Source organism: Macaca thibetana, chromosome 2 (assembly GCF_024542745.1).
Source record: "Macaca thibetana thibetana isolate TM-01 chromosome 2, ASM2454274v1, whole genome shotgun sequence".
Taxonomy (NCBI): Eukaryota; Metazoa; Chordata; class Mammalia; order Primates; family Cercopithecidae; genus Macaca; species Macaca thibetana.
The window spans coordinates 146354923-146367093 of record NC_065579.1 but is presented as its reverse complement, the minus strand read 5'-3'; the positions used below and the strand labels follow the sequence as shown (position 1 = coordinate 146367093).

At 56.6% G+C, this 12171-nt stretch overlaps 1 protein-coding gene across 1 annotated transcript in view; it reads left to right on the top strand.

Moving 5' to 3' along the window:
- Window positions 1–11299, top strand: part of EEFSEC (eukaryotic elongation factor, selenocysteine-tRNA specific) — a 276656-nt gene extending 265357 nt beyond the window's left edge. Inside the window, exon 7 of the mRNA XM_050781694.1 lies at window positions 11138–11299. Within this exon, the coding sequence (XP_050637651.1) occupies window positions 11138–11274 (137 nt within the window). The 3' untranslated portion in view covers window positions 11275–11299. The remainder of the gene's footprint in view (window positions 1–11137) is intronic.
- The last annotated feature ends 872 nt before the right edge of the window (window positions 11300–12171 follow it).

The window sequence follows — 12171 nt, the reverse complement described above, 5'->3', positions numbered from 1 at the left end:
GTAATGAGGAGGTCATGCTGCCCCCACCTGCAGGCTACCAGTCCCCCAGAGGTCATGTGACCAAGAGGACTGTTCCCAGGGCCACACCAACCATGGCAGCTTTGCTTTTAGCAGCCCAAACAGATCTGGGATCCAGTGAGACCTGCAGCAAGGGTCTCACCCTGTCTGTGCCTCAGCAAAATGAAATTGATATTAGGACCTCCTTCTCATGGAGTAGCGGTCAGAGGGAAACCAGCACACAGCAGGTGCTCATTAAATGCTTCACGGCAGTCACTTGGGAAAACAGCTTGGATGTTTCTTCAAAAGTTTACTATAGAATTACTGCCAAAAAGTGGAAGCAACCTGTTTATCAACTGATGGATGGATACGCAAAATATCTATCTACCCAAGCAATGGAATAGTATTTGGCAACAATCTAATAAAAATTAAAAAGGAATGAAGGCCAGGTGCAGTGGCTCACGTCTGAAATCCTAGCACTATGGGAGGCAGAGGTGAAAGGATCGCCTAAGGCCAGGAGCTAGAGGCCCCAGTGAGCTATGATTGCACCACTGCACTCCAGCCTGGGTGACACAGCAAGACCCTGTCTCAATAAATAAATAATAAGAGGAATGAAGTACTGCTATGCACTGCAGCATGGATAGACCATGAAGGCACTGTGCTAAGTGAAAGAAACCAATCGTGAAAGGCCACATAGTGTGTGAGTCCATTTATGTGAAATGTCCAGAAGAGGCAAACCTATAGATGCACAAAGTAGATTCGCCAGGGCCTGGGGGAGCAGGAAGTGGGGAGTGACTGCCAGTGGAGGCAGTTTCTTTTCAGGAGACAGAGTGTTCTAAACTTAGATTGTAGTGATGGTTGTACAACTCTGTAAACATACAGAAGTTTGGAATTGTACACTTTAAGGGGGGAGCTTTATAGCATGTAAGCTCAATAAAGTTGTTTTTAAAAATTGGTCAATGCTCCATAGCCATTCTCTCTGCCCTGCAGCCAATGCCTGGGGGCAACCCTTGCAGCAGGTGGTTCCGCACCAGAGCCTTGGTGGGTAGGGAACAGAGGCCCTTTGCCTGGGGGGTGTTGGGGAGAATGTGACCTGGTGCCCCAGGAGACACAGAAGTGACATCCAGAAACACCACACATACACACACACGCACACAAAATGCATGCACTTGCACACACGCACACTTCCTGGGGGATGAAATGCAGCCTTTCCCAAAGACACCTGGCCCCAAGAGTCACCTCTGGCAGGCTGCAGGAAGCACCCACCAGCCTCCTGGCTTCTGCTGCTGGCTGCTCCCTACGCCAGCAGGCTGGGTGCCGAGACCCCAAGCCTCAGTCTGCTCTTCTCAATGGGCAGAAAGTAACCTGCTTCCCAGGGCTGCAGAGGAGGCCAGTGGGGTTCTATGGTGGAATTCACTTTATTGTTGTTTTTAAATTATTGTATTACTTATCTGACTTGGGGTTGTTTTGGGGTTTTGTTTTGTTTTAGGCAGTCTCACTCTGTCACCCAGGTTGGAGTGCAGTGGCGTGATCATGGTTCACTGCAGCCTCGAACTCCTGGGCTCTCATGATCTTCCTGCCTCAGCCTCCTGAGTAACTAAGACTACACAGGCATGCACCACCATAGTAGCTTTTTTTTTTTTTCTTTGTTGGTAGAGACATGGTCTCACTATGTTCCCCAGGCTGCTTGTGAACTCCTGTCCTCAAGTGATCTTCCTGCCTTGGCGTCTCAAAGTGCTGGGATTACAGGCATGAGCCACGGCACCCAGCCATTTATCATTTTTATTAAGGAAATAGTTCAAACATATGAAAAGTGCATGGGGTATAATACAGTGCACCCCATGTGTCCACACCCACCACAACAAACTACTGACGCACACAACAAAATGAATGGAAGTAAAAACTCCAGGCCCGTGTCTCCCGCCTCACCCCAATCTCCTCCCCGACTCCTCTCATCTTCCGTGGGCCACTTTTGGAGCTCGTTCAGTCTAAGGTGGAGACTGTGGCAGAAGTGGCCCTTCTCAGGGAGGCAGTGGCGGGGTGGTCGGGGCCTCTTATCAAGCAGGTAGGACTGGTCAACTCCATGATTCAGAGAGTCTGCAACTCTGTGACTGGTTTTTAAATTTGTTGTTTGTCACATACAATAAAAATCACCCCTTTAAACATGTAGCTCTGCGCGTTTTGAAAAACACAGTCAGTTGTGTAACCCCTACCTGAGTCAGAGAGAACAGGTGCACCCCCACACTTCATGCCCCTGTATAAGCACCCCTCGCACGCCCAACCCCAGCATTCACTCATCTCTTTTCCATCACTGTTGTTTTACACTTTCTAGAATGTCACATGAGTGGGATCACACTGTGTGTGGCCTTTCCAGCAAGGCTTCCTTGCCTTGGGATTCATGCTTGTGGCTGCACCTCCCAGCAGCTCCTCAGGTCACTGTGCAGGGCCCCGAGGTGTGGCTGTGGGCGGGCGGACAGATTCACCCGCAGGATACTCGGGCTGCTTCCAGTTTGGGGGACTGTGACTAAAGCTGCTCCCAACACTCTTTGTGTGGTTTTGCGTGAGCATTGGTGCTTCTCTCCCGTAAGGAAACACCTCACCGTGGAAGGTCTGTGTTGTGTGGCGTGTGTTTTACTGCCACGCAGTTTCCCACCCCAGCTGCAGTCTGCATTCCCACCTGATGGGGCGTTTTACCTTTCACTCAACACATTCCCATCGGGCACCCACCCAGGCCAGGCGCGGTGCTCCCAGCGACAGAAATGGCCAGTATAAGCGACCTCCTGGGCCCGCCTGTCCTGTGGGCAGCAGGGAAGAAACCAGGTAGCCTGGGGACACGAGGGACCATCCTGCTGTTGGCAAGGGCTCCAAGGGCATGAATTAGGGCAATGCTAACAGGGTGACTGGGGCGGGCCTTGCTGAGGTGGGTTTGAACCGAGATTAAGGCAGAGGGGCCATCCCATCCAAGATCCCGGTGAAAGGTTTCCAGGCGGGGGCCCAGCAGGTGCCAAGGCCCTGAAGTAGGCAAATCGGGTTATTATGCTGTGACTCAGAGACTTTTTGGATGACTACTGAGTTCCAGGGACCTGCTAGAAACCTTAGAGTCATCCTCTGTTCAATCCTCACAGCAGTCCTACGCAGGAGGGGTACTGTCGCCCCCGGCTTACAGCAGAGCCACTCAGGTTCAGAGAGGTTGTCACCTGTCTCGCTGCACAGGTCACGCGGGGCAGAGCCAGCACTTGAACCCAGTGGGACTCATGGAAGTGCGCTGAATACCTAGATTCCCACCTCAGCTCCCCAATCCCTGCCTACAGTCCTGCTGTGTAGCCCTGGGCAGGTCACAGGTCCTCTCTGAGCTTCTGCTTTCCCACCTGTAAAATCGGGCTGGCGCTGCTGGCCTTGCAGCCCGCCGTAAGCATCCTGTGGGATAAGGTGTGGAAATGTCTTGGAACGGTGGGGTCTGGTACGGTGGGGTGGGCACGCACCCATTCCGCCCCGTAGGGCCGCAGCCAGCCAGGCCCCCTCCCCGGCCCGTCGCGGGGCTGCGCTGCCGCCAGGCGCCGACAGAGGGCAGGAGCGGAGCGCGCCCAGCGACCCGAGAGCGCACCGCAGGGCCGACAGGGGCGGCCCCGGCGGGGCGCAGCGCTGGCGGGAGCCCGAATGTGATTTCAGGACGGCGGCAAACACCTGTCGGACTGTCTGGGACGCACGACCTAGGGACACGGACCTAGTGCACGGTGTCGGGGAGGGGGTTAGTGAGGGGTCCTGGGCCCACCCGCCTCCAGGCTACCCCACTCCTACCCTGCCCGTCCCTGCCGCCCTGCGCGGCGCCCCGGGGGTCTCTCCAGGAGAGCGCTGGCCCTGGGTTTGCGGAGAGTTGGCCTGGGGGGGCAGGGCCTAAGGCTCAGAGGCCGTCACGTCCCCACGTGGCTCTGAGCACCCGTAATGTGGCCGTCCAAGATGAGATGTACCCAGGGCCCAGTACACGGTGGCTTCCAAACGCCTCCTGTGACAAAGACTAAACAATCATACTTACCACTTTTTGTATTGAGCTGAAATCGTAATATTTTGGATATACTGGGTTAAATAAAATACGAAAATTAATTTCACTTTTTAAAATTGTGGCTAAGATATAAAATTAAGTAGATGGCTCTCACCTGCGACTTGCATTCTGTCTCTGCAGGACAGTGCCTAAGTTGATTGTCTGTGTTATCCCATGTAATCCTGTCCAACTCTCCCAATGAGGCGTTTACTGTTATTACCCATCCCATTCTACAGATGGGGAAACTGAGGCGCTGAGCAGTGACGTGACTTGCCCAGGGTGGATTATGGGCACACACCCAGCAGTGCCCACCCCATGCCCACGTGTGCCACACACAAATATTCATAACACAGGCAGGTGCCCAAATTGTCAGTGCCAGAGTCCACGTGTAAGATGGAGACACCCTGAACACAAACACGCTGCCAGCCTCCCAGCTCATGCACAAGCATCACCTGTGCACACCCAGTCTTGTGATGGCGCCAGGAGCACACACATCCACACTGCTGTTCCCAGACCCCCTGCTCACACCCATGCACACACACCTACAGGTGTGCTGGTTTTCGAGGCAGGCAGTGTGGCCAGCCTCCCTCATGGCCCACACAGCCATCCAGAAGACTGTATGGGGCCCTGCTGCTGACTAGCTGGTGGGCTCAGGACCCGCCAGACAGTCCCCTACTCACCCAGGGCTTGGAGAGGGGGACCTGGCTGAGACTTCATCTGTGTCTGGGGGAGCCAGACTCAAGGGGCGTGGGCCTACCCGGAGCTCCTGCCCTCCCTGCGCCTGCCTGCAACCCCGATGCTGAGGGCCCTTCCTCCTGGCTGCAGCCATTTGCATAAAGCTCCCAAGCCCGAGGATCACATTACATGGAGGCCTGATGATAATCTTTGTTGAAATAATATTTAACACATGCTGCACTTTTAATTAACTATCTGAATAATCTCAAATTAATACCAGAGCTTTAAAAATAAGTTTTCATTTTTGCGTTTGGTAACATAATAGCAGCCCGGCTGGCCCGTTTCCCCCTCCTTTGATTTAATTAAAAGCCCTTTTGTGTGTCTCTTGTCACTTCAGAAATGGACAAAAGCCCCCATGTGGGCCAGCCAGAGCTCCCACTCGGGTCCAGGTCTGAGGCCAGGGTCGGGGGGTACTTAGGGGCCCTGAGGGCAGGTCCTCCACTGAAGCCCCCAGCCTGGCTCTGGCAGTGCCACTGAGGGAGGCCACACATCACACACACTTTTGCCCAGGGACACTGGGACACGGTCACAGAGACCAGCAAGCTGCCTCCCATGCATTCTGACACACGCTAGAGGCAGGTAGCAACCTCCATCCCTCATCCATAACACACACCAGCCAGGCTCTGCGAACATGTCCACCAGACCCAAAAGCCCATGCAGAGGCTCACACACCTTCACGCATGCATGTGCATACACACAAAGTCACAGTCACATACCTACCATTTGGGAATTGACAACCGGAGCCATTCTGGGCTTGGCATCAACAGTTGGCATTCTAAGTCCAGATCCAAGAAGCCCCGGAGCTGCCTGGCCCCGGTGCGTGACCCCTGCCCCAGAGTGAGTGATGTGCGTGTCTGTTGCTTCTCTCTCTCCCTGTCCTAACCTGTTGGTTCTGTCTCTGCACCTCTGTCCCAGGCTCAGGACCCCGAGGCACCACCAGGCGGGCAAACTCCTGGGGCTGGGTGTGTTTCCCCACTGAGTCTGCTTTCACCCGTAGGTTTCCTCCTGGTCCTGGGGAGCAGGCAGAGGTGGACAGCCTTCTCTTGGGGGCTTCTGCTTTGCCCCCACCCTGGCAAACCAGGCCCTCCTCTGAACCCGAGATAGACCTAGGGAAACTTTCTCAGGCAAGCAGCCCCAGCCAGTCCAGCGGGGAAACTGAGCCCCTATGGAGGCTTAGTTTTCTCCGACAGGTCCAGGTCGCCAGGTGTCTCTCCACTTGGGGAGCCTGAGGCCCTGGGGAACTGTGTGGGAGGGGGTACATGCCAGACCCCACCACAGAGCCGGGAGTCGTGGCAGGGAAAAGTGGAGGTCCCTGGGAGGGGCCGTACAGCCCCCTGAGCTCCTTGGAAAGCTGGGGGCATGGAGCTGTCAATTCCCCCAGCGACAGGGGCCAGCAGTGAGGCCAACCCTGCCAGGGATGGAAGAAGCCACCACCTCCAGCTGACTCATTCCATCAACAAACCCCAGGGAGCTGGGTCTGTGCTGGATGAACATATTGGGCCCTGTGGCCACGTGGTGTGAGTGGTGAGCGGGTCCATGCCCTCACCTCACAGCCAGATGGGTGCAGAACATGGTGCTACTGGGAGGAGGCTGGGCAGGCAATGAGGGCACACAGTGGAGGCAGGGTGAGTGGGGAGGCCACATGCAGGAGGCCGTATCTGACACATAGTCAGAGGAGGGGCTCCCAGGGCTGCAGTGAGCAAGGCAGCCTCCTACCCCCATCCCGGGTCCCGGGACCCAGAGCATGACCAGCAGAGCAGGTCCTGAGAACAAATGGCCCGGGGTGCAGTGGCCTCCCGAAACCCCGTCAACCGGCCCCTTCTGGCTCAGACTGCCCAGCCAGCCCGGATCAGCTGGGGCCCAGTGCACTCCCCACCCGAGGGCTGCCTGGAGAGCCAGGCAAGCCTGTCCCCACCCAGCCCACCCAGCTGCCGAGGACTGGCTGGGCCACTCAGGTACCTCGCCCTGCCCTCGCCCAGTGTCTCACCCACAACCACACCATCACCGTCACACACCGGGACACAAAGTCACGGACAAGCCATGACACAGAGCCAGTGCTTGGGCAGCAGTCATCCCCAACCACAGGCTCACACAACACACTTGGTCCTATGTGTGGGCACTCACACACAGTCATAGCCACACGCACACATACAATCCACACGGTCATACCCTTACCCAAGACCACGCACACGAGTGAGCACACAGGGCCACCACCAGCTGGCTGGTACAGACCCCAGGCCCTTGGCTGCTGGTGCCCCTGTGCAGGAGTGACGGCATGGGGGGCCTTCCACCCAGGCAGCCAGAGGGGAGGCCAGATCATGTCCTGTGTGCTGAGTGCCTGCTGGGCACTGGCGCTGGGGGCCGTGCACAGGCTCCAGGAGCTCTCACAGTAAGTCTCAAGCAGGGGCAGTGGTCCCGCTGTATAGAAAGGGAAACTGGCTCAAAGAGGTGAGATAAATTGATCAAGGTCACACAGCAAGAAGCAAAAGGATCTGGGCCTGGAATCAGCCTGCACACAGCCAGTTCACACAGCTGTCTCCTTCTGAAACCTGGGGGAAGTTCTGGGCAAGTAGGGGGCAGGGCTGCCCCTGCAACACCAGGAGGGTGACCCTCATGTGGCACAGCTCAGCTGACCCAGAAGACTCAGAGCTCCAGGTCTGCAGCGAGCCCCCGGGGAGCTGGGCACTGGAGTGGGGGACAGGGTTCCCCATGCCTCTCAAGGTTGTCACAGAGTCTGAGGCCCTGGCTGGGAAGACAGAAGCCACTACAGCTTGAACCCCCAGCAAGGGATCTGTGTGTGACCCAGCCCCAGCTCGCACAGAAGCCTGCTGTGCACGGAGGACAGTGCTCTATGCATGGGAAGCGCTCAGAACAGCGGCTGCCACCCGCGAGCCCTGCATTCATTCATCTGCTCATTCATTGTGTCAGTCAACAAGCATGCAGCCAGGTGTGGGCACAGGTGCTGCCCTGGACGGGAGCGACGGGCTGAACTGGCTCCTGCCGACTGGAGCTGCTATCCTCCTTGGGGAGACAGACAGTGTGCAGGAACCAAATACATTCATGAAGTGACTTCAGATCATGATCCTTAGCCAGAGTGGTCAGGGAGGGCTTCCTGAGGAGCTAGGCCTTGAGTGACAAGAAGGGGACAGCCAGGCCAAGAACTGTGGGGAGAGGATTCCAGGTGGAGGGAACAGCAAGAGCAGAGGCACAGAACTCTCATGCTCACGGGAGGGAGGCCTGGGGCAGGGGCAGGAGCAGTGGGGTGGAGACTGGGCATAAGGGCAGTCCATGCCAGTCCTGAGGAGCAGTGCCACTCAGCCCCTGCCAGTGGCTGCCTTGTGGGACTGGGGACACAGTGTGGCCAGAGGTTCCAATTTTGCAAGAAAAGCTGGAGGTCTGAAATTTTGCACAAAGCATCCTGATTTTTTTGTTTTATTGTGTTTTAGAAATGAAGTCTCACTCTGTTGCCCAGGCTGGAGTGCAGTGGTGCAATCGTAGCTCAGTGCAGCCTCAAACTGGGCCCAAGTGATCCTCCTGCCTCAGTCTCCCAAGTAGCTGAGACTACAGACATGTACCATCATGCCAGGCTTATATTTATTTCTTGTAAAGATGGGAGTGGATGGCGGGCGGGGGGGTCTCATTATGTTGCCCAGGTTTCAAACTCCTGGCTTCAAGCAATCCTCCTGCCTTAGCCTCTCAAAGTGCTGGGATTGCAGGTGTGAGGCACCATGCCTGGCCTCCTGATTTTTAAATGGCCACAGCTGATTCAATTTTTTCTGAAACTGTTCGAGCCACACAAAACCTTTCTGAGAGGCAAAAACAGTGTGTGGGCCACTATTGTGAGACCTTTCTGGGAAGTGAGGCCCTGGATTCAAATCCTGCCTCCCACACTTTCTAGCCATGAGACCTGGGCAAGTTACTTGCTCTCTGTGCCTCAGCACTGTCATCTGTAGAAAGGGGAGGAGGGTGTCTACCTTACAGAGGGCCTACCTGACAGGGTGCTGCGGAGGAGTAAAGGATTTAATTTACTCATTTATCCAGCACGTATTTACTGAGCATCTACTGTGTTCCATGCTAGGTTTGGGGGTCACAACAGCCAACAGGAGACAGTCTCCACCCTGGTGCATCTTACAGTCAGTGGGAGAGAAAAACAAAGTGAGCAATGGGAATGAGCACCACATGCAGAAATGCCAATAGCAAGAAGTGCCCAGGAGAAAAACTAGGGCAGAGAGCAAAGCAAGAGGAGCTGAAGAAGGAGTGCTGACATTTTAAACCAAGGACGGCCTCACTGCGGAGGAGGCATTTGAGTAAAGACCTGAAGCAAGTGCAGGAGTGAGGCACACAGATGTCGGCCTGTTCCAAACAGAGGTAGCGGCCACGCAAAGGCCTGGAGGCCTGGCCGCCCGAGGGAAACCAAGGAGACGGGGGAGGCTGAGTGGAAAGACAGGTCAGAGATGGGGGAGGTGGCAGTCGGGGGATCGGGTGGGCCTGGAACCCACTGCGGGGTGAGCTTTTCCCGTGAGTGAGGTGGGAGCTACGGGAGACTGTGGAGCAAAGGAGGGAGGATCTCTGACTTGGCTTTAACGGACCCTCTGGCTGCTGCAGGAGAATGGGCTGCAGCGGGATAGAGCCGGGTACAGGGGGTGCTCACTGGTCCAGGTGAGCACGATGGCGGCGGGACCAGCGGCCGGAACTGGGAGGGGGAGACGTCTCTGGGGAGACGTCCAAGGTGGAGTCAGCGGGGAGAAAGAGAGGGGTGGAGGCTGGTGCCGCGGGTTTGGCCTGGGCAGCGGGAGTGTGGAAGGACTGTTTCCTGGAGTGGGAAAAGCGAAGGGGCTGGTTGCAGTGAATGTGAGGCTGGAAAGGCCAGCTGGCTCCCTGGACATGCGGGAAAGTGAAGAGAGAGGCTCCCAGGATAGGGTGGTCCGGGGACATGGCGTTGGGCACTCCTGCTGGCACTGGAGGAGGCACCAGGGAGAAAGTGGTGTTGGAGCTGAGGACAAATCAAGCAGCCCGCCCAGACGGTGGCCACGTTTGCTGAACATTTGGAATTCCAGGAAAGGGCGGGGGACCTGGAGGAAGACCCAGATGATCCCCAGGCCAGGTTGCGGGGACTGCGGCCGCCCGAGGGGGTCTCAGGTTCTGGGCACTCGGGTTGGGCAGCCGGGAGGCCGCCCCTCCCCCATCGCCCTCTCCCGGAGCGTCCGCCCCCTCCCCCGCGCCACCTGCGGGGTCGGTCAGATCCGGGCCTTTGTCCCGCGCCCCAGCCCCGCCGCCCCGCGTGGCTCCCCCCGAGCAAACACAGCTGAGCGCCCGGGCTCGCGTGCCGCTCCCGCCCCCCAAATCTCCAGGCCGCGGGGTGGAGGCTTAACAGGGCAGCTGCGGGCCTGCGGGCGGGCGGAGCTCGGGGCGCCCCTCTCCCGCTCACACCGCCGGGGCGCGCCTTTGTCATGCAGATGGCCCGCTGGCGGCCGGCCTCGCTCGGCGGCGCTGGGGCAGCTGACCTGGGGGGTGGGGGACAACTCCGCTCCCACATCATGCCGAGGCTCCCGTGAAGACCGCGTCGTCCTTGCCCTGGCACCAGCTCCTCCCTCCCCCGGCGCCAGGTGACCCACTCAAGTCGCTGGGGATCCCTGGCCTGTGTTCTCGCTCGCACTCCCTGCAAAGGAACCTGCTATCCACACACCTGGAGCCCTGGGGCAGGGGCTGGGATTTGCCACTGCCAAAAGTGTGGGGCACATGTGGGGGGCAGCCCCATCCCTCCCAACTGGTCCTAGGCCAGCCAGACCTCTGCCCACTGTGGGTGGCTGGGACCCAGTCACTACCCATTCCTGCCCCAGTCTTCCCATGTGTACTATGAGGGCTGCTCCAGGGCACAGAAGACTGGTGGGCTTAGGAGGAGGCAGGAGCCAGGTTTGTCTGCCTGGTCTTGCAGCCACCTGGCGTGGTGGCCTTAGGATGATACATCTGGCCTCACATGCAGGGATTTGGCCCGGGGATGTGGATGCCCGCAGCTCAGGGCCGTGGGCAATGACACTCATGCTTAGGATGCCAGGATCCCCACCCTCCCAGGCCTACCCCTCTCCCACCCATCCTGACCCAACCCTAAGGTCCTGGCTCCTCCTAGGTAACTGGGGTGGGGCTTGACTGGGGCACATGCCCACTTTCCCCAGAGCAAAAGATTCTCCAAAATAGGGGTGATCAAATGGAAAGTTATTTACTGCCTAGTGTCAGGAGTCAGGCCCGGGGCCAGACCTGAGAGGAGAAACATTCCTGCAACTGGAATCAGGCCGGAGGAGCTGGTGTCCCCTGCCAGGGTCACCTGCTAGTATCATCCCAGAAGCACCCTCTCTCCTTATTTTGCAGGTGAGCAGCCTGAGGCCAGAGAGCAGTGGGAACCTGTGGCCTCCCAGCCCTTGTCTTCTCCTGCAAAGAACGTAGGACTGGGATTCACGCCAGAAGGTACAGAAATGGCCAACACAGACGAGATGCCTCAAGTCTAGGTTATGCGCATGGAATCACATGGTATCATTCCTCATTTCTAGAGTAAAAGGCAAGAATACTGACAACAAGCAGTGCCGGGCAGCTGTGGGACAGGTGGAGCTCCCATGGACCCTACTTCTGGTGTGCAGTTTGTCAATATGACACTCAAAATTCTGCGGGAGCTTTGATCCAGTGACTTACCTCAAATAATTTATCTTCATTTTTAAATTTATGTATTTATTGAGACAGGGTCTCGCTCTGCCTCCCAGGCTGGAGTGCAGTAGCATGATCGCAGCTCACTGCAGTCTCGACCTCTGGGTTCAAGCAATCCTCCTGCCTCAGCCTCCCTCAAGTAGTGCAACCACAGGTGTGCACCAACACACCCAGCTACTTTTGAAATTTTTTTGGAAAGATGGGGTCTCACTATGTTGCCCATGCTGAATTTGTCTTTAAAGGGCACGAATAAGATGAATGGACAAAGAAGACCTAGTCGTCATGGGGAAACCTGGAAGCCACCCCAAGAGCACAGCTTTGCAAGCTGATGAGAGTTCCAATCTCAGCCCAGCTGTGTGATTCTGGGCAACTGTCCTAACCTCTCTGAACTTCAGTTTCCTCATCTGTTAGGTGGGAATCATGGCAATACCCATCCCTCCAGGGCCGTCTGAGGAAGGCATAAGGCTGCATGGGTAGAATGCTTACCTTTAGGCACACAAGAGACAATAAATTTATATAAAGGAAAAAGTTGGTGGTCCCATATGATGAATTATTAAACAGCTTTACAAATAAAGGAGAGCCTCTCTGGGCCTCAGTTTCCCTCTTGAACAAAGAAAAATTGGTCTTGGGAGCTCACTAGGTGGCTCCTCGACTCTCTGCAGCGACCCCTCCCTTCCTGGCCATGGCTGTGACTCCCTGGCAGC